General features: G+C 41.5%; 1 protein-coding gene across 1 annotated transcript; it reads right to left on the reverse strand.

Moving 5' to 3' along the window:
- Window positions 1-4,035: 4,035 nt before the first annotated feature.
- On the reverse strand, window positions 4,036-11,314 carry paqr4a (progestin and adipoQ receptor family member IVa). Its single transcript, XM_048244747.1, has 3 exons — window positions 9,277-11,314; window positions 6,332-6,550; window positions 4,036-4,474 (listed from the first exon to the last, which is right to left on the reverse strand). The coding sequence occupies exons 1-3, from the start codon at window positions 9,554-9,556 to the stop codon at window positions 4,041-4,043; spliced, it is 933 nt and encodes a 310-aa protein (XP_048100704.1). The 5' UTR covers window positions 9,557-11,314; the 3' UTR covers window positions 4,036-4,040.
- Between the last annotated feature and the right edge of the window lie 10,753 nt (window positions 11,315-22,067).

Genomic DNA, 22,067 nt, shown 5'->3' on the forward strand with positions numbered 1-22,067 from the left:
CCGCTTGAGCAGGCTTTCTGTATCTTCACACTTTGTGGTACACAACATGCATTGGCATGGCAACCAAAACAGGAAATGGTTAATTTCAACTATTGCAGACATCACTAAGCATTTTCTTTTACAGAATAGTCAGACTTGCTCAGCAGAGCCATTAGAGTGCTTATTTGTGTAATTCTGAACAAGAGCGGCCAAAATTGTTGTCCAAATGAATGAATAAAATATTTCAACACATACTTAAGGATCTGTATTTAACCAAATAAAAAGGCAAAAACCAAATTGCACTACACAACAGGGGAACCAAATTTTGTATTTGAGGAAGGGTTCACACATACTCTTCAAACTTTTCTTTGTAACATCTTGTCTCTTTAATCCGGCTTAAAATGAACAGTGCCTTGGAAAATAAAAATGACATGGCACATAAGGGCTAATAAGGGTTTTGCCACTCAAGGGAACACTTCTGGTAATACAGCATGGTGTTTTTTCACAAAGAGCTCAGCCTGGACCACAGATAGAGCCCTCGAGTTTCGAGGGTTAGAACCCCCAACACCCATGCTTTCATTTACACTACCCTCACTTCAGATATGTCATATAGATATACATACATACAAAAACAATTCAGCATATTTATATATATATATATATATATCTTGCACTGTATGCATATATCATTTATATATACATACAAGTATGTACAGTATTTATACGGACTTTAAATATGTCTTGTTATTGGTATTCACTTTGATCCAAAGCCCTTTTAGTAAAAAATAAATAAAACAGTGCAGTTTATTTGATACAGTTGTATTGCCTCTGTTGTTCCTCAGTTGTAATAGTTTTTTTTTCCCTTTTTCCCCATATGAGCAGATCTGAAGCTTTGTGGAGCTCTTCACAAGAGTGGCTCGTCCTACATGTTATATCCTACAATGCACTAGCATTAGGCTGGCATCAGGCAAGTATTTAAAAATTTGGGGTGTAAATATACGTATACATTATAGATATTTCTCCTTTTTTTCTCTTTATGTTTTTAATTCAAGGGATCTGTTATCTTCTTTTGTCTGTTGAGCTACTAGCATGCATTAGTTACATGACGTCGCACCTCTGTGCGCTTGTTTCCGCCTTGTGTCAGCTCAGGGGTGTCAGCACTGGTAGGCCACACAGAGACTAGCAGAGCGTCCCTGAGGGCTGGAGTTAAAGAGTCTATCATGAGGTCAGACTTGTTTGAGGAGTAAGAGTATAGGTTGAAGAAGAAATTCGTACAGTCGGGACTTTTGCAGGGGTGCTACACTCTAGGGCTATAGGTGTGTGTGTGCGTGTGGGTGGGTGAGTGTGTGCATCTATGTGTGGCTGTGTGTGTTTGAAGGGGTATAGTAGGTGTGTTTGGCAATTTGTGAAACAGGAAGAGTGAAGGGAGTTGTGTGCGTCAACAAATGCGGAACAGATACGAGTGAGTGACTCACTCTTACACGAGAACATGTACCAACAGTGTGGACATAGATCCCCTACATTGAGAAGTCTATGACCGTTTTTCAATAATGAAAATTCTTGAAAAGTCTTTCAACTTGTTGACAATAAATAAAATTAATTTACATATTATAAAAAACAATACAATAAAAGGAACACATTGTATACTCTCAACAAATGAAATAAAAATAATGGAATTCATTATAATGGTTAAACAACTATTACATGACAATCATGACCTGAAAGTGCCATTTGGGATTTCTAATATTAACATCTCACAATAAAAAAAGATAAAGAAAAGAAGAAAGAAAAGGGACCTCATTCATAGGTTTGCTGTGCCTAAAGACACTCTTCAGTGCATGCAGCATGACCGAGGTGCATTTTATTTCCTGATCGGATCGATGCTTAAAACAATAGTTCAGTCAGCATAACAGCTCAAAGGATGCTGCTTTTATGTTCTGAAGTGGCTAGACTGAAGTTGTGCAGTTTGAATACAGATGATATTGCCATATACAGTGAACTGAAACTCACACAAGTGTTTTGAGCCCCACTCTATGACGGTGCTTGCCGTAGCTTGTCTAGCACAAAGAGGAAGTTCCCAAATTTTTGATCACCACAAAGTTTTTCAGAGCTCCTATGAGATCTCCCATCAAGCCTTCAATTGTGAAGCAGTAATTGACTAAAACTGGTAACATGAAAGTGGATTACCCTGTTAGTGTTTCATAGAATCGACTATGTTGATATGAGTTCAATGATATATATGACAACTTGACAGCCTACTTCCTCATCATTCCTTCGTTATTGGCAAAGTGGAGTTGCTGTTGATAGTGTCTAGCGTTGCAATGCACTTCGACTGCAATAAAATTGAATTGTATGACATCATAAAGCAACGATAGATAAAACTTTGGGCACCAATTTGGTGCTAAAACAATATTTTTTCATCTTTCAGAGATGGCACATCATTCTGCATAGAAAGGTTTTAGAAGTGCATGACAGACATTACTCTTAAGACATATACTGCATGTAAGACCCCCTGTAAGACCCCTCCCTTCCACACACACACTCTCCCCTCCCTCTCTATACGGCCCCATTTTCAGCACTTAAAGTGCCCCAGCCTGAAGTGCCACAGTGATTCAACGCAAAGAGGAATGAAACAGTTTCCCAGATTGTTTCCCTTTACATAATTACTTTTGACCCGGATCCAAGGTTACGCAGTTAATTGGGGTGAAAGGTTTGTAAAAAACGCTGATTTGAAGAGGAGTGCCATATCATCTTGTGACAGGCTGCTGTAAGATGGTGGTGACTGGTGGAGTCTATGTGCTATCCACTGTCAGTCCCATAAAATTACAAATCTGTGATTACTAATCACATTAAATATAATGACATAGGTAATACTAGCAAGTAGAATTTGCAAGAAAATAAATAGTTTGGACACCTTAGCGATTAAACTTTAAGGTGCCCCATTAATAAAAAAAATACATGAATTACAGGGCCGTCATACCAGGATCTCAGGTGTAAACTTCACATAAAATACTCTTACAAACCAATGAATGAAGTCCCTTGTCTTTTGATAACACACAGAAAGAAGAGGAAGAAGACAATGGCAACAAAAAGAGCACAAATATGGACGACGAATAAAATATTGGGACAAAATAAAAAAACAAATAAACAAAGCAATTCAGAACTCAAGTATATCCAAAGACCCCTGTGAAGTACTTTGTTAGGGGGAGTGCATGAGTGTGTATGTGTGTGTGTGTGTGTGTGTGGAGGGCATTCATAGTGCATTATGTGAGCGTCATGTATCTCAGTGCTCAGTGTGTGTTAAGAGAACAGTAGATATGGTGCATAGTCTGCGAAAGGGTGACATCTGAGATAGAGAGGTCTAATTCAGTGCATGTTACCACTTGCTGGATGATAAGTCTAGTCTATCTGATAAATGTAGGGTGCGCATGATTTCAGTGGAACTACAGTCAATGCTTCATCATCAAAAGCCCCGCTCTACAGTGGTGTGGTAATAAACCCATAGACAAATGTCAGGTTTCCAAAAAGAAGCACGCGGTTTACACTCGAGTGTCCTTCGACACCTTTTTCGCAACGGGAGCAAGAGTGTTTTTTTCGAATATCCTCCGAATGCTGGTGTACACATGATAACACTGACCGATAACACTCAAAACAGACCTCCAGATCGTGGTTTTATGCGTTGCCGGGGTGACGGGGGTGACCTTCCTCTTTGCTCCACTTTTGACACATACATGGCTGTGGGCGCGAGGATGAGACATGTGGAGGCCGACGCAGAGAGATATGTACATTCTGGCCTAGAGCCGCAGGCTGTGTGTCACCAGCTCGCAGTGATACAGCGCTGCTGTGCCCTAATGACATACAAACAAAAAAAAAAAAAAAAAAAAAAAACAAATCGCATGGATCCTTGCCATGTATACCTTTATGGAGATATGATGGGAGAAGCTCAATTCCCGGTGGTCCTCACTAAGGCCCTTCACCCTCCCCTCCCACCCCATCCCACCAGTCTCCACAACGCCAGCAGAGGGAGAGCAGCCCCACCCAGTTCACCCCCCTGCTCACGCTCAGTCCGAGGGACAGTGGTAGCTGTTGATCCACAGCAGGTCGTCCAGCACGCCCCAGTGCAGGTAGAGGATGGAGCCCACCACCAGCACGTGCATGATCTGGTGGCTGTTGCACCAGTAGTCGAAGAGGCCCGGACGGAAGCGCTCGGGGATGCGCGTGATGTTGATGACCCCGCCGAGCACGGCCAGCGCGTCCATGGTGAGGAAGTGGCGCAGCGACGTGGGGCTTCCGCCCCCCACGCCCGCCCAGCGCAGCAGGAAGAAGGAGAAGCGGAAGAGCGCCTGCCAGGCGAAGGAGCGCAGACGCCGAACGCTGCTGCGTGCCGTGATGGCACAGTAGATGGCGTAACTGGACAGCAGGATGTACACGAGCAGCGCCACCGTTCGCGTGAACGGGTAGCAGAGCAGCGTGCTATACACGATGGGGAGGGCACCTGCAGGTACAGAGCGAGCAAGAGAGAGAGAGAGACACACACACACGTTAAAAAGGTGACCTTTGGGCGTTCACATAAAACTGGATGAACATAGGGAAGAAGAGTTTGGTTGGTGAAGAGGACAGGGTTTTCGGTGATAAAAAAAAACCCAAACAGAAAGCAACCAGAAAAGACAGGACATAAGACAGCATAGGATAAATGGTAGAAGTGTAAGAGAGGGAGAGTCGAGAAAAGGTGAGAGAGAGACAGAGAGATAGAGAGAGAGAGAGAGAGAGACGCATACACACACATAGGGCTTGACACAAGCACTCCCAGGAGGACCAAAGTTGTATGACTCATCACGAGCAGTCTCGGGTAAACAGGGTCGCGCGGTTATAAAAAAGCAAGAGCAGCAGCTTAAGAGCAGAAATGTACAGTATACAGGATTTGCTGATTAGTGGGCTCCAAAGACGTGCATGGCACTGCACCAGGCTGCTCCAGTTCCAACTTAATCACATGCACAGCCTAAATGTCTTACACCGCACCTTGAACACCAAGGGCAAAACGCAGACAGTGAACAAGAGCACCGTGCATGCTGTTGTGTACCTGTCCAAAATCCACACAACGTCCATGAGAATACAACACGTTGTGGAATGAGTCAACACAGTTCACTAACTTTTTGCTGAAACTTAACTAGAGTTTAGCTAAAAAACGGAGAAAATCAATTTGATCAAGAGAAGTCAGTATTATCAGTTCACAGAGATCATACACAGAGGCTTCATTCACAGACACACAGGGCATTCCCTGTGATCAGGAGGCCGAGGCTACTGACATTGATCCCTGTAAGAGCAGGGCTGGGCGATGTTGGTAGGCCTCACCAATGTGACCAATCCTTACAGGAAAAGGGATTATGCAGGGTGCAGAACAGACATCGATGAAGAAATGTAATAAAGAAAGAAAGAAAGAAAGAAAGAAAGAAAGAAAGAAAGAAAGAAAAAAAAAAAAAAAGAAAAAAAAAAGACAACTAAGCAATAGCTACAAACAACCTGAGAACAACAACTAGTGCTACAGCGACAGTGACAGCATGAAAATGAATGCATTCACACACACACACACACACACACACACACAGAGAGAGAGAGAGCAAACAGCACACACACAAACACACGCACACACACACACAGGAGAAAGACATTAGAGCAAAGGACAGTGGGCAGAAACAAAGCCCTCCAGTGTGAGTGTGGGGAAGTGAGGGGCCCGGTACTGGGGACAGCTGCCTGCATAGACGGTACAAAGCGGTGCTGAACAGAATGGTACGGAGAGGAGAGGAGAGCAGAGAGGAGATGAGAGGAGAGCAGAGGAGAGCAGAGCAGAGGAGACGAGAGGAGAGCAGAGGAGAGGAGAGCAGAGCAGAGCAGAGCAGAGGAGAGGAGAGCAGAGCAGAGGAGAGGAGGAGAGGAGAGGAGAGGAGAGGAGGAGGAGAGGAGAGGAGGAGAGGAGAGGAGAGCAGAGGAGAGGAGAGGAGAGGAGAGCAGAGGAGAGGAGAGGAGAGGAGAGGAGCAGAGAGGAGACGAGAGGAGAGCAGAGGAGAGGGAGAGGAGAGGAGACGAGGAGAGGAGACGAGGAGAGCAGAGGAGAGGAGAGGAGAGCAGAGGAGACGAGAGGAGAGCAGAGCAGAGGAGAGGAGAGCAGAGCAGAGGAGACGAGAGGAGAGGAGACGAGAGGAGACAAGAGGAGAGCAGAGGAGAGGACAGGAGAGGACAGGAGAGCAGAGGAGAGCAGAGCAGAGCAGAGGAGACGAGAGAGGAGAGCAGAGGAGAGGAGACGAGAAGAAAGGAGAGGAGAGGAGCGTAGCAACAGCAACAGCGGCAGGCTCACCCAGGGTGTTGATCATGCAGATGCCGCACATGTCCAGGGTGAGGAGCGTGTGGTAGACGGGCTCACCGCCCTCGTGGTTCATGAACAGGTGGTAGAGCACCGAGCCCAGTTGGGGAGACAGGCAGGCCAGGAAGTGCACCACACCCAGCCACGTCACACTGATCTGGGACCAGGGGATGTTGAGAGGGAGCAGCACCAGGAAGCATAGCAGCGGGATGCCTGGGAGTGGGACAGAGAGAGAGAGAGAGGAGAGAGAGAGATGTCACTGGTTTGAGCCACTGTAGGTCCTTTGAAAATGTCAAAGCTGTAAACAAGAGCAGAACAGAGGAGGAGTGAAGTGACTGTGAACAAACAGCTTCTGGCCGTAGAGAAGTTAGTTAAGCATGCTCTTTGCCCCATTCCCCACATACACTTCATTCATGATCATGAGCAGGGATCTGTGTACTGTGACGCGTCCAGAAAAAAAAAAAAAAAAAAGAAACATTGTACAGATATAATTTCTTATATCATTGAGAGAAAGTGGAATAGAGTATTGTGTCCAATAGTCCAATATGTGGTTTAATTTTCTGCATTTCTCACTAGTGGGTCACTTTGAAACTAAAAGTATGATTCTACGTAATGACTCTGTATGATATCTGTACTGTCCCTGTGTATATCTGTGTGTGACTACCGGTATGTATTTAGAGATAAGTGGGAATATTATGACTTTGCGTGTGTCAGTGTTTCACTGTTCTGCATGGCTGCGTCAGTAGCTATCTCCTCCGGAGTCTGATTCAGTGTAGTCTATGTGAGATGGGATGACCAACGCCATCTCCCGTCAGCCTGGAAGGATACTTAAACCCTTACTATTTCCTTGTCTAGTAAGAGCTGCTGATGGATCTTTAGGTGAAGTCATGCTGTCTCTCCCTTGATGCGCATCATTGTAAATAAAACTCTGTTCCTGATTTTTTCCTACCATTGGTCTGACTGGGTCTTAATTCATCTGTGGTATCAAAATTACCATCAACATCCAAATACACTGTTAATCTCATAAGAGGGCACAGAAAAAAAATGTTTATCTTAGTTGTAAGGCACATTACCTTGAAAGGTATATTAATGGATATCTTGACACTTGCACAAAAAAAAGAATGACATTGTGAAAGCACTGGCCATCAATGACCTCTGCATGTCCTGACAGGCAGAATTCCTGACCATGTCAGCAGGCTGCACATCAGGCAGGCCCAGGCCAACACTTCAGTGGCAGTCTGTGAGTCAACGCTGAACAAGTGCTGTTGTTACGCCTGTACCAGGTGGTGATGTTATGGCCCCTGCTTATTATCCTTCACCACTAATACTCCAAGACTGCCTCCTTGGCCAACAACAGCAGTTCAGCAGACTGGTTCTTGAAGAGACACAGGAGTCTCAAAGTGGAGGAAACTACACCATAACTTACATCTTTCTCTCTCTCTCCTTCTCTGTGTCTGTTATCTCATCATTAGTTCTGCACAGGTAATGACTCCAATGCCATATCACACATCTATTTTGAGTGCACTATCGCCCCTGCCACAGCCCTCTTTTACTATCATAGTTCATTTAACAGCACAGACCTCACCCATCACACAGAGGACAGCCTAGAGAAAAGCGCAGTGTGTGTGTGTGTGTGTGTGTACTTGTGTCTGACTCTGAGGTCTTGGAATAGTCACATACTATATGTATGGGAAGGGACTACCTAAGGAAAGGCTGTCTCATACGGGACCTCTGAGTGACACCTGCACGTGCTAACGGCTGACTTATGTACTGACAAACACTGAAATACTTAAGTTAACTGTTACGCAAAACACCCATAGTATTACGGTAATTACATCCAAACCCCCTCCATCCAAACATCCCATTACGCTAATTACATCCAAACAACCACCCAAACATACCACTGGACAGACAAGGCTAGGTGGTACATACCTGATACAGGTTCAGACATAATATAAACACCACACCCAGCACACCAAATCTACAAAAGGTTTTATTTGTCTTGCATCAAGACATCAAGTCTTGCCTTCGGACAGAGGGATTCTGCTCTCGGCTTCTTGTCAAAATAAAGTGATGTTAATGACCATAATAAGAATTCAGTATCCACAATAAGCATGGATAATACTTTAAAGAAGCCGCGATTCTTGTCAAAACAGGTTGATTGCTCTGTTAGAGCACAGCAGATTTTATTTTCCTTTAAAGCAAATACTGTTACTGTAACTACCTGAATGCCTAAGTTGGTGTGGGCGTAACAATGCCATGGAAAACCTTCACACCCATTCAGGCTGAGTCAACATTTTTGGGGTGGAGTAAAAAGAACTGCCTTGTCTGTAGTCAAACACTCTCTGCGACATGATGTCACTAGCTGGGTTTCCATGCAACTTTTTAATTGCAAATTCTCAGACCATTCCAATAGAAAAACTTGAGGGAGAATGCCTGAACATTTTAAATTCACTGACACATTTTAAGACATTTCTTCCATTAGAGGTATTTCATCTCAACTCAACCATTTCATACACATTTTCTATCAGAGACTCATGTCACTTATTTTTTTCATGAAATGTACTGGTCTCTCTTGTCAACACCTACATTGGCTGGCTTTGTGGCTGTATTTAGACTGATTAGATTAGATTTTGAATTTTAAACTACAGCTCTAATCACAATCACATTCAATGTACTCTTGAAAATGAGTAGCCTATAAAACAGTAGCATAGTGACTAATTTGAACAACATAAATAAAGGCTGATGTGGACACAGGATGTTGCATACACATATGTAAATTTACATAATGGTCTGACTGTATTTCAGTCCCTCCCTCCCTACACACACGCGCACACACACACACACACACACACACCACACACAAACCAAGTTAAACTTTTTTAAAGTTTACTGCAGAAGGTAAGGCTACTGTATGAGAAGGAGTGTAGGCTACTTACCATGCGTGTAGATATTTCCCAGTTCATTGTGCAGATAAAAAAGACTTCGAATGCAGTCTTGAACCGACGATATTGGTCGATATCCAGTTAGGACATATTTGTTAAACTGAAGATGTGGAGGTGAATTCGCCCAGTCTAGTAATCTGGGTCCATTTAAAAATGCCATAGCAACCAGCACTGTTAGGATAACCCCGCCAAAAAAGTAACCAAACGACTGTACATCTATATACAAGAGGGACACAATAATTGTGAATAACAGTGTGTGTAACACCGCAGTCATCGATCTGCAGAGTGCGGAATAACAAAAGAGCTTGAGAACCTCCGAGCTACATGACTAACTGGCTTGGATATAAACGTTCTTTCCAGCGATATGGGCAATCAAGTAGCCTATTTCAGTGTAGCTGCTACCACTGACAGCCCAGCGACAGGGTTTTTACAATCTCCCCTAAAGACTGGTGGCCGTGTCATCCGCACGGATTGACGAAGAAACGGCTGACCACATACATGATGTAAACCCACTGTGTGTGATGTGACATAGCCTTCTAACATTTAACGCAATATGTCACACCCGTAAGCCTATAGTACAGGTTTTAGCTAGAGATTGATACGTGATTGCTTCGGTAATAATCGATTGTTACAGTTAACAATGGCCCAAATCGTCCACACCCGGTAGTATTCTTACAACTCAGTGGCAAACTGAAGTAAGTTGGCGTCTGTCAACTGATGATAACATCGTTTCAAAGTAATTTCCTCAAATAACTCATAAATTAGTCATCTAAATGACCAGTCCGAGAAGGCTATGCACTACCGACCCTGCGTCCACAACAGAGTCCCATAAACCTTCAAATCAGACATGATACAGAATTAGGCTGCAGCCGAAACGCACGGGCTTAGATGATGGGGAGCTGCTTAACGCGCCTTAAAGATGGTCGAAAGGTTCCCTGCTCCACACTGATATGACAGGTAGTTTATAATAAATAAATAACATTTTACTAACAATCTAAGTACCACCTTCTGTATTGTACAAATACAGAGCTATCTATTTCGATAGCTAACATTATACAAAAAGCTTATAAGTCTGTGGGCTCCATTCCAACACTAAGACACACGTCGAATAGAGACAAGAGTTTATTTCCCTAACTATTTTGGTATTATACTAAGTGGATGGATGAAAGTTTAAACGACTCGTAAATCTATACTATGGTGACCGGTGATGATATTCTGTCCATAGGACAATTGCTGACAGACAATCTGCTTCCTCGCACAGCCATGGAGCTATCCAACAGAACCACTAACGTTAACGTTACAGGATGGATGAAAGGTAGCTATAATAGCTTACTGTGACCGTCCTACTGCAGGGGAAGACCAAAGTACTACCCTTGCTTAATTAAACCAAATCCATCATGTGTAGCGACCATGCTTATGTTAAGTTATAACGTTATTTTAAAAGACCGTTTGATAATTATACATTAAATGCTACCTGTCAAAAGCTGCCTATCTAAGCAAGCTTGCTAGTAAGCTAGCTAGCTACATACCGTCACCTTGGTACTGCTGACGAGAAAAAAAAGACAGAGGGTTTGCGGTCAGGTGAGGATTCACTTGGAACCTTACTGTCACGACATGTCTTCCAAAATCTTTGTTAATCCAAGTCATAAATGATAATCAGTATTCCAGTTGCGAAGCAGTGACAATAAGTTATCGGTCAGCTGAGGCTAGCCATCCGAGGTGTCGGAGCCAGGGCTTGATTCAGCGCTGTAGCTTGCAGAGATTTCCTTTGAAGCAATCTGATATTTCGAAGAAAGATAGGGCTATTTTGGTTTGTAATTGACCAATTCTGATCTCACAATTATACCCCGAATCTCCATGCATCTTCAGTCCCCATTCCCTAACCGGCGCTGTCCACTACGAGGAAAAATGAAGCGCTGCAGCCCGGCCTCAGATTCCTCTCGTGGGCTGATGCCCGGCGTTGAGCTGCGGCGCTTTCATCCGTCATCCGATGAGGATGAGGGACGTAGGGAGGGGGGAAGGAGTTGAATGAACACATTGACCTCAGACACTATGGTCCTTGCGGTTAGTGTAACTCATAGTCATTGACATGAATGTCGCAATAGGAGAAAGGCTCATATTTCAAGCAAAAACGAAGATGTTTGTAGTTGTAGTCATGCATGTATTAAGGTTAATGATGTAGAAGCACACGTGGTTCCAGAAATCCCTAGGTCTCTTGAAAAGTGAATATGAAAATAGCTAACATAACAGCTATACGTATAACAGGCTAATGGGCCCGGCTAGTTTTTAGTTTTAAAATAAGCGATAGGGCCAGAACAGACGAGGCTGGGTTTCCCAAAACTCACACGTGGGTGAATATCGCTGAGTTCTTGTTGTACATTAACTAATTTGCCATGTCAACATAACATATTTGACTATGGAATGGTTTGTTACATTCATCTATTTGTTATATTCAGAAAAGGCATGAGCCAATACTTGGCCATTTTACATGCATTTTCTAGGGTTTTTCCAGTTTTATATAAACAGTGCCGCCATCAGAAAAATTTAACAGGGGTGGCCAGGGAAGGCCATAACAAATCTTGGGGTGGCACTTGCCAACCGTTCCGTAAAATAAGGAAACGTCCCGTATTTGCAAGGAAAAATATGTGTTCCGTATTGAACTTACGGAACGCATTTTGTTCCGTATTATTGATAATCAACTCGTGCAAATCCATGACAGATCAGTAAGTTAGACTATGAACGAAAAATACACGATTTGTATGAGATAAAGGGAAACTTTGCTGCTGTCATTTATCCCTCTCAGTTTGTCTTCACATCCTAACAGAGAATGCACTTTTCGTTTGAGCCCCTGTGAGTCATGTATATTACGCTGATTGCCTAGTAGCGTGAGATGACCTGTCTTGCTCAGAGTTTTACAGTGCATCTGTGCAAGATAAACAAATAGGCTAGCCAGAAAAAAGACAGAAAAAAGCCATAAATAAATTAAGGCTTCACCAAATTCAGAGCTTCTGGAGCTGCTTGTGATGTTCAAAATATTTTTTTTTCTATGACAGCATATCTGCCAGTTCAGTTTTCAGAGTTCTTTGGTTTGAGTATAATAGGCTACAAACAGTTATTTCTTTATTAAGTGTTTTTGCATCGAAATGATTCTGGTTTTGCACCAGATAGAAAATGAGTAGGCTAGTAGGCTACATTAATTCAGTATGGGGCCCTGGAGGCGTCATTGAAAGATTTTTTTTAAAAAAAATATATTGTGAGAATGTGCACTCATTTGACCAAATTGTGCACTCATTTTACTCAATTATGATCTCATTTTACTAGATTGTGCATCAAGTAAAATGAGATCACCCCCCACCCCGTTCCTTATTTTCATATCAGAAAGTTGGCAACCCTAGGTGGCACGCCTAGGCCTAGGCTACTATACTAATATATAGTACTATAGTAGGGCCACATAAGAAGATTTGGCTCCAAAATGCTATCCTCCATTAATGTATTATAAATCATTTTTAAAAAATTATTATTTTGTTTTTCGGTATATTTTTTATTTACTCAATCAAAACTGCACTTACATGGAAAAAACAATTAAAGGAGAATTCCGGTGTGATATTGACCTAAAGTGTATTGAAACATGATACCGAGTGTGAACGTATGTCTCATAGCCCATCTCGGCTTGTCCCCTGCACTCCAAAATCTGGCGCTAGTTAGCCGATGCTACCAACAGCTTTTTCAATAGTGGTGCTTCGGCATCGGGCTAGCCATGCAAATAAATCACTGTTTTACACCCATTTACGAGGCTCAATGTATCTCCACACAATTCCAAAAATAATTCAGTGGAAATGCATGGATTCCAGTTTCTTCCAGTAGCAGCAACTGGAATCCATGCATTTCCACTGAATTATTTTTGGAATCTGATCCCTTATCATACCTGTTCATTCTTACTCGTCGCTCGACTTATCGTGACTAAATTCAAGATGGCTGCAAACGCTTAAACATTGAAGATACTGTCTGTATAAATCGTCTTGTAAGTAAACTACCAGTGCTTTTTCAAAGTTCTCAATGTCTCGTTTTAAATGTCAGGGCCCTCGGAAGTCTACCAATGAAGTGTGGAGATACATTGAGCCTCGTAAATGGGTGTAAAACAGTGATTTATTTGCATGGCTAGCCCGATGCAAGCACCACTATTGAAAAAAGCTGTTGGTAGCATCGGCTAACTAGCGCCAGATTTTTGGAGTGCAAGGGACAAGTCGAGATGGGCTATGAGACATACGTTCACACTCGGTATCATGTTTCAATACACTTTAGGTCAATATTACACCGGAATTCTCTTTTAAATAACATGACTTATTAATGTTTACAAAAATGGATTTATAGCGTTTTGGAAAAGAGCTCTTCATAGGCTACATGGATTTCTATGCAACGTCACAGAAAAGTTGTGTAACGATAAGGGCAACAAAAGGAGGAATTTCACAAGTAATTAGGTGAACTGGAACCATGAATCTTGAATTTCCCCTTGGGGATCAATAAAGTATCTATCTATCTATATCTATCTATCAATCCATCCATCTGAATGGAGTTTCTTAGAAGTAAAGATGCGGAGGTAGTTCATCACTCTGTGTAAACCTGTGGGGGCAAATGATGAAATAATATAAGAATATTGTTTCTTAACATGACATTTTAGGATTTTAGGATTCCTGCAGCCTACACAATATCTGCCAAATGAATACATATAAATAATATAATAAAAGATCCCATGCCATTAAAATCCCATTTTTCCTGATGTTTTTGAAATAACATAGGTCAAAAGGAGTTTGTGACCTGTGGTAAGTTTGAAATCTATGCAGTTTGTCTGCTGTATGCAATAGCCAAATGAAATAGTCCATGAGCCACAGGCCCAAAAAGGGGCGTGTCACTACCACTTGGGGGGGCAAATTCTCAATATATTTTTCTGAAAGCTACATATCTCTGGAGTATAAAATGGTATGATAGCAAGTTGGATCTTGTAGCTTTGTGGTTGTACAGGCCTTCAAAGTTGACCTCTGATTTGAAAAAAGGAAATTCCGCCTATTGGCTTTTTTTTGTTAAACCACTCATAAGAGCCCAGACAATAATCCAAACCTTATTATTACTGATGCATATGTGGTGTTTGATGTTGGCATACATATTTTGAAGCATTATGTGATTTTGCCCTTCATTTTGGTTGATAAAATTCAAGATTTATGTGTAATAATGAGCAAATCTACGTTTTCAGAGACACAACGTGTTGCAGCACTAATTGAAATGCCCACTACCTCATTAATCAATGTATTTCTACCTTCCTACCTCCCAGCAGAGACTTGAAATACAAATGATTACATAGGTCTGCATTGCTATGCTATTTACTATTTGTAAATGTACTATTCGGAAACACCCCCCCAAAATTCAGTAAATTAGTATTTTATTGAAACTACATAAGAGATATTTCAAGAGATCAAAACATCATGATTACCAAATTACATATTACCTTTACATTCAAGGAATACCATATGAAAATTGTTGACATCACCACATGTACCCAGCTTAACATAAATATGGGCACATGAAATACATACAGTAATTTCCTGTGTATTAGCTGTATTGTGTATAAGCCGCAGGACAGTGTTTTATACAAGTTAAAAGAAATAAAACCATATAACATATTAACTGCCCCCGTGTATTAACCTCATAGCTGAAGAAATTTTGCAAAACCAATGTATAAGCTGCAGCTAATAGTTGGGAAATTATGGTAATTGCTTCACAGGTGCTAAAATGATCTACATTATACATTTCAGTTGTACTTTTGACTAGTAAGAATATTGGAATGAGATGTAGATGAACTGGTTGGTGAAAATATTCATACTTTACACATTGTTATCATTATGTACAATTATTATTATTATTATTATTATTATTATCATACTTAAAATTGTCTTTCAGCTGATGTTAAAATCATTTCCATTGAAAAGAAATAATAACTATTTTCCAAGACTTGATCTACAGACATTTACAACAGTTTTAAACATTCTAAACAGTTAGATCCGATGAGACAGAAACTGAAATGGGATCAATCCATTTTCAGAGGAACATGAGTTCATTTGCATATCTACAGCAGGCAACACAAGAGGTTAGGGATGATCTGATCCAGGCTCATACTACAGGCAAAGATGCAAGTTCAAGACATAGAGTCTGGAGTCAGATACACCTAAGCACAAATTCCATGATACATTGACAAAGCAAAATTTAAAGACATTTATGTGGCATGAGTCAAAAAAGAAAACACAGACACATGGCAAGACCATCATGTTAAAGACTGGACATGAGAGAAGTCTTTTGTCACCCTCTTGGACCTTAACCATGGTCATTGGCGACACCTGAGGGGACCCCAAGGAAAACCTCTAAAGCAGCACTTGCAAAGCATTTGCAGAAACTTGCATCACTATCAGATAATCTTCCAGATGAATATAATACAGCAACAATCATTGATGGAATGTCTCTGGTCCAGAAGGTCAATAACAATGTCTCAACTTTTGCAGACATTGCTGCTGCTATTCATAGCATGATCCGTAAAGAGGCAAAACAGAGGCAGATAATTTTTTAGATTAAATTAGATTAGATTTAACTTTATTGTCATTGTGCAGAGAACAAGTACAGAGACAACGAAATGCAGTTTGCGTCGAACCAGAAGTGCAAAAAAGCAGAAAAGTGCAATGTGATATACACAGTATAGGCAGCTGGTGCATAGACAGGACAAGAAATATAGTGCAGTGTAGACAGTAGTATACAGTTGTTTTGCAGAAGGTGGTTTAGAGTAGCATAAATTAAATATAAATATGTGCAGTGTATTAGCAGTTACCTTATAAGAGCAGAATAAATATGGCTATGTAATATGAACAATGTATGAACAACATGTACAGGTAGGCCTATGTGCAATGTAGTGGCAGTACCATTATAGTAAGAACAATATAGATATATGCAGTGTATTAACAGAATATATTACAGAAAAACCGAATAAATATGGATATTTAGTATGAACCATATAGGCAGATATGTACAGTATGTACAACTATGTGCAGTGTGGTAACAGTACCATTGTTGTGCAGAAACAATAACATTACAATAGTATTAATAATAAGTGTATGTGCAGGATGAAAAGCAGTAGAATATGGCTATGTACAGTATAAGTGTAATTACAGTATGTTCATTTGTAAATAAATAGACACTATGGGTGGGATAGGGTAGTGCAGTTGGAGGGGGGGGGGGGGGGATGTCCGCCTCCTTGTTGTCCCTGTCAAGGTTGCCATGGTCGTGGACACCTCAACAGGCACAGGCAAGGAGGCATCAGGCGGGGGCGGGGCGGGGGGTGATGGGGGCTTAGTTTGTTGGATGTCACCGGTATGTAGAGCTAGAGTTCAGCAGGGTGACAGCCGCAGGAAAGAAGCTTCCTCTGAACCTGTTGGTTCGGATGCGAAGAGACCTATAACGCCTCCCGGAGGGGAGTGGGGTGAACAGTCTGTGGTTGGGGTGAGAACAGTCTTTGATGATGCATGCCTTACGCAAGCATCACTTGCCCTGGATGGCCTTGATGGCGAGGAGTGAGGAACCGGTGATACGTTGGGCAGTTTTCACCACCCTCTGCAGTGCTTTCCGGTTGTGGGCAGAGCAGTTGCCATACCAAACTGTGACACAGTTGGTGAGGACGCTCTCAATGTTGCAGCGGTAGACGTTCACCAGGATCTGAGGAGACAGATGGACCTCAGAAAGAAGAGATGCTGGTGAGCCTTTTTGATCAGGGTAGAGGTGTTGAGGGTCCAAGAGAGGTCCTCAGAGATGTGGACACCCAGAAACTTGAAGCTGGTGACACGCTCCACCTCAGTCCTATTGATGAGAATGGGTGTGTGTGCTAGCTTTAGACTTCCTGAAGTCCACAATGAGCTCTTTGGTCTTCTTGGTCTTGAGAGCCAAGTTGTTATCAGTGCACCACAATGGTGCTGGACCTCCTCCCTGTAGGCCGTCTCATCGTTGTTGCTGATGAGCCCAATCACCGTAGTGTCATCTGCAAACTTGACAATGGTGTTAGAGCCATGTACAGGTGTGCAGTCGTAGGTGAAGAGGGACTTGAGGAGAGGGCTCAGCACACATCCCTGTGGTACACTGGTGTTCAGGGTGATGGTTGAGGAGGTGCGGTTATCTAACCTAACAGACTGAGGTCTGTTGGTTAGGAAGTCCAGAATCCAGTTACAGAGGGAGGTATTGATGCCCAGTTCACTGAGTTTGGTGATCAGTTTGGAGGGGATGATGGTGTTGAACGCTGAGCTGAAGTCAATGAACAGCATTCTTACATAGGTGTTGCTATTGTCAAGGTCGGACAGGGCAGAGTGAAGTGCCACAGAGATCCTCTGTGCTCCTGTTCTGACGATGATGAATTCAATGAATAGATTACAGATCCTTTGTACTCGTTTCAGCTACAATGTAAAAAACATTTGTACTGCAGACCTATGTATGTCTAACCTGACGAGCCAGACCCACATATAAATGTAGGGTCTGGGCACTCACCGTTCGCAGTGCTCAGTCCGAGGGGCGGGATTATAGGTTGTCTTTCAAATTCCCTCTGCACGCAATAGGACAGCGCTATGAGTCCCATGTGTTTTCCCATCATCGGAGCTAGTTGGCTAGTTCAAACGTTTGCCAACTTAAAAAAAACTTAACTCGTGTCACACTGTTCGCCAACAGCAACATCAATCTTCTTTGTTTTCAAGTAGCAGGGAATTCAAGCAAAACCATTGCAACTCTGCCATCAATCATTATTTTAAGCCCGCCTAACAACTCTATACATGATTTGATTGGCCTGATAGAAGTTTAATTTTTCGAGCTCACAAGCCAACGGAGAGTTGTTAGACTAGCCCTGGCAGCAAATGTAATTGTAAATGTAAATTGCAAATGTAAATTTGTGATTTCTAGGCTAATGTATGTTATCATTTAACATTAATTTCAATTTGCAATTGAAAGTAAGGAAGGTAGAATAGTAATAATCAATCATCAAGTATTGCCGTAACATATTGCTCTGAAAACTCAAATGAGCTTTTTTTTGCACATAAATCTTGAATTTTATCAACCACAATGAACAGCAAAATCACATAATGAGTTAAAATATGTATGCCAACATCAAACACCACATATGCATCAGTAATAATAAGATTTGGGTTATGTTCTGGGCTCTTATGAGTGTTTTGACAAAAAAAAACAATAGGCGGAATTTCCTTTTTTTTTAATCAGAGGTCAACTTTGAAGGCCTGTACAGCCACAAAGCTACAAGATCCAACTTGCTATCATACCATTTTATACTCCAGAGATATGTAGCTTTCAGAAAAATATAGTGAGAATTTGCCCCCCCAAGTGGTAGTGACGACCCCCTGTGGCTCATGGACTTAAAAGGAAAAGGCAGAAAAATTGAGCTAATCTGCAAGCAGTCATTGCTACGTAAAACTGCCTAATTGTCATGATCCTGCCCACTTGGTTGGTTCGTAATGACCCACAGAGGCTTTGATTTAGTCCTTCTACACATAGTTGCAGATGGAATGTTGTATGTGCTGTACGTACATGCCCCCTTTTAGGGGAAAGATGACTGTATATAATGGAAACCTATGGAGCTGCATCGAAGTAGGGTGTGAAAAGTGCTTATACTTACTAAATAAGGTTGGTGTAAGTAAGAGTTATCTGTGTGTTCATGGGATTTAGGTGACCATTATGGAGTGTCACGAATGTAGGCTAGTCACAGTCAAGCTGCCCGTGGCTGACTATAAATTCGGCAAGCTTAAAGAAGCACTATGCAACAATTTTTGCAAAAATGACCTTAATTATGCAGGTTGAGAGTCGTCCTGATGGTTCTACACTTTCTGGGTTGTTTGGTGGGTGCTTCGTCTCCACCTATCGTTTCTCCGCGGAAAAAACGAATATGCAACTTTCTGGACCCGGTCCGGGTAAATCCGGATGTGACTCAGCAGAAGTATCCAATCGCGCCTCGAAAATGTAGTCAGATTGTAGTTTCGAAGAAGACTGCAAAACGGATGCCGACTTGGCTTTGTTGCTGTTTGTAAGTAGCCTACCCTTGGGTGAACTTCGTCTTTGTAATGTGGTTTGATAGTCTCTTGAACAATGTGTTTGCTCAACCGTTTTATTGTGAGCCCTGTATGGGTTTAGCTTGGTTTTTTGATGGCTAGCTCACTAGCTAGTGGGGGTTTAGCAGCAGGGGGAGATGTAGTGACAAATGCGAGCCCAAATCCGGCGAAAACCCAGAAACAGCGAAGGAATAACCAGACCTGCGTAGTGCTTCTTTAACTTTACATGTCATAGCATCAACTAAACATAAGTCACACTTAATTCTATCACATGTAATACGAACATATTTCCTACAACTAGGTAAGATAATTGGCTATTTGAAGGTACACAGTTAGCTAGCTAACCGTTTTACATAGGAGATTATGGTAAGTGTTAGCTACGAGCTAGCACTACACTTGTCCTCAAACAAATTAGGTTGGTAATGTACATAGTTTCGACATCAGTCAGTTACATAAAGGCCTACACATTTTTTCATAACCGTTGTGTTAGTAAAATGATTGAATGTCCTGTGAACTAACTAGATATAACGTGTGACTAGCTGTCTTTCCCATTGGAATCAATGATATAATGCTAACGTTAGATTGTTTTCCCATAAAATGGGGCGTGAAGCAGGTGTATCTTTATAAGTATAAGTAAGTATGTAAGGGATAATGCCCGACAAGGTGTCCATTATCAGAAATAAATCATGGTTTATATCATGGTCACTTACGAAATATATAAATATGAAATCAATTATTAATACTAAATGAGTTTTAGAGCTAAAATCGTTATTTTTTTCAGCTGTTTATGAGCGGACTAACTCAGGCGTTGTCAAACAACGTCATAATAATTTTATAGGTGTAGTATATCACTTTTTAAACGACACCCTTTTCAACCTAGACCATGGTATAAAAGTATATATACTCTTTTGATCCCGTGAGGGAAATTTGGTCTCTGCATTTATCCCAATCTGTGAATTAGTGAAACACACTTATAGGCCAGTCAATCTAGCCCAAAAAGAAAAAATATTTACAACAGAAATGCCTCATAGTTTTTATTGGTCCTAATACCCTCCTGAATCATATACTAAAAGTCTTCCACCGAAGATGGAGTGAAACATTTTTTTTTTAGATTAAAGGCCAAAGTTGTGCCCAACACTCTAAGTAATAGGGAAAAAAACATGAATAGCTATCACTATGAAACTTCTCCAGTTGATTAGTGACATCATACCAAAGAAAAAATATTACAAGTTTTTGAGATTTTATGTTTATATATGCAAATTAGGCATGTATTAATAAAATGTACCATAAAAACACACAGTCTGAAAACTGTTTTTTTTCATTCTTGACACATTAGCTAAAAGAAAAAAATAAAGAAGGGACTGTTGCTATGTTTCTATATCATCCCATACATTAGAAAATACTATTTTTTGAGTCATCAAAAAATCTATGTTCGTCATGTTTTTGGTATTAAAAAAAAACAACCACACACACACAGTAGGCTATAATTCCTAATCTGATCGGAGTTTGACATTGGAAGCTCTGTTGTTGAAAATGGAAACAAAAGGTATGTTAGACATTTCTTTATTTCGATCAAACATTATTAACTAGGCTTCTGTTTGGTTGACTATAGGCTGACATGTTCAACTTTCAGCATCTTTACTCCTGTTAGCTGATGTTCAGTCCCTAATGTAATTCACAAATGAAAACATGCAAAAGATTGCAAGCAAACATGAGTTTGTTATATTTTTTCTAGAATGAGATGGCTGAGTGTGTGTTTTGTGGGAACGAAACGTCTGATGAAGCACTGATAGTCAAATTAACTCAGAGGGGATGTGAAGGTATCCACAGAGCCAGAGCCAGTCAACAATGCAATGCTGACATAACTGTAGTCCCTGGCCAAGTCGTTCATGCAGAGTGCGGGAAGAAGTTCACAAATCCCAAAAGAATAGCGCAAAATAAGAAACAGCAGCAAGCAGGGATAGTTGGTTGTAAGCGGAGATCCTCTGCCCCTTAATTTCATACAAGTAGTATAGTAAAGTAAAGTAGTCTTGAATTTCCCCTTGGGGATCAATAAAGTATCTATCTATCTAGTAGTATAGTATATATACTCTTTTGAGTAAAATTTGGTCTCTGCATTTATCCCAATCCGTGAATTAGTGAAACACACTCAGCACACAGTGAACACACAGTGAGGTGAAGCACACACTAATCCTGACGCAGTGAGCTGCCTGCTAAAGCGGCGCTCGGGGAGCAGTGAGGGGTTAGGTGCCTTGCTCAAGGGCACTTCAGACGTTCCCGAACCTCCGCTTACAAGTCCGAAGCACTAACCAGTAGGCCACGGCTGCCCAAAGATCAAAGATCACTGTTTGTTTTGTGGGGTACATGACAGATATGCAGGGAAGAAAAAAAAGTTCAAACTGATTCCTGTCAAGACAACAGACTTCCAGATAAAAATATCTGAAATTTGCACTAAGCGTTGGGACCACTGGTCAGATGCAGTGAAAGGAATACTGGCCAATGTGAATGACCTTCATGCTGCAGATGCAGTATACCACCAGGTATGTAGCATCAATTTCAGGACTGGAAAACAAGTACCAGAGTGTTTTCATGATGAAGATAGCAATGGCCCAAAAAGATGCAAAATTGGTAAAGTTGGAAGACCCAAATCTGATG

The sequence above is a fragment of the Alosa alosa genome, chromosome 6 (assembly GCF_017589495.1).
Source record: "Alosa alosa isolate M-15738 ecotype Scorff River chromosome 6, AALO_Geno_1.1, whole genome shotgun sequence".
Lineage (NCBI taxonomy): Eukaryota > Metazoa > Chordata > Actinopteri > Clupeiformes > Clupeidae > Alosa > Alosa alosa.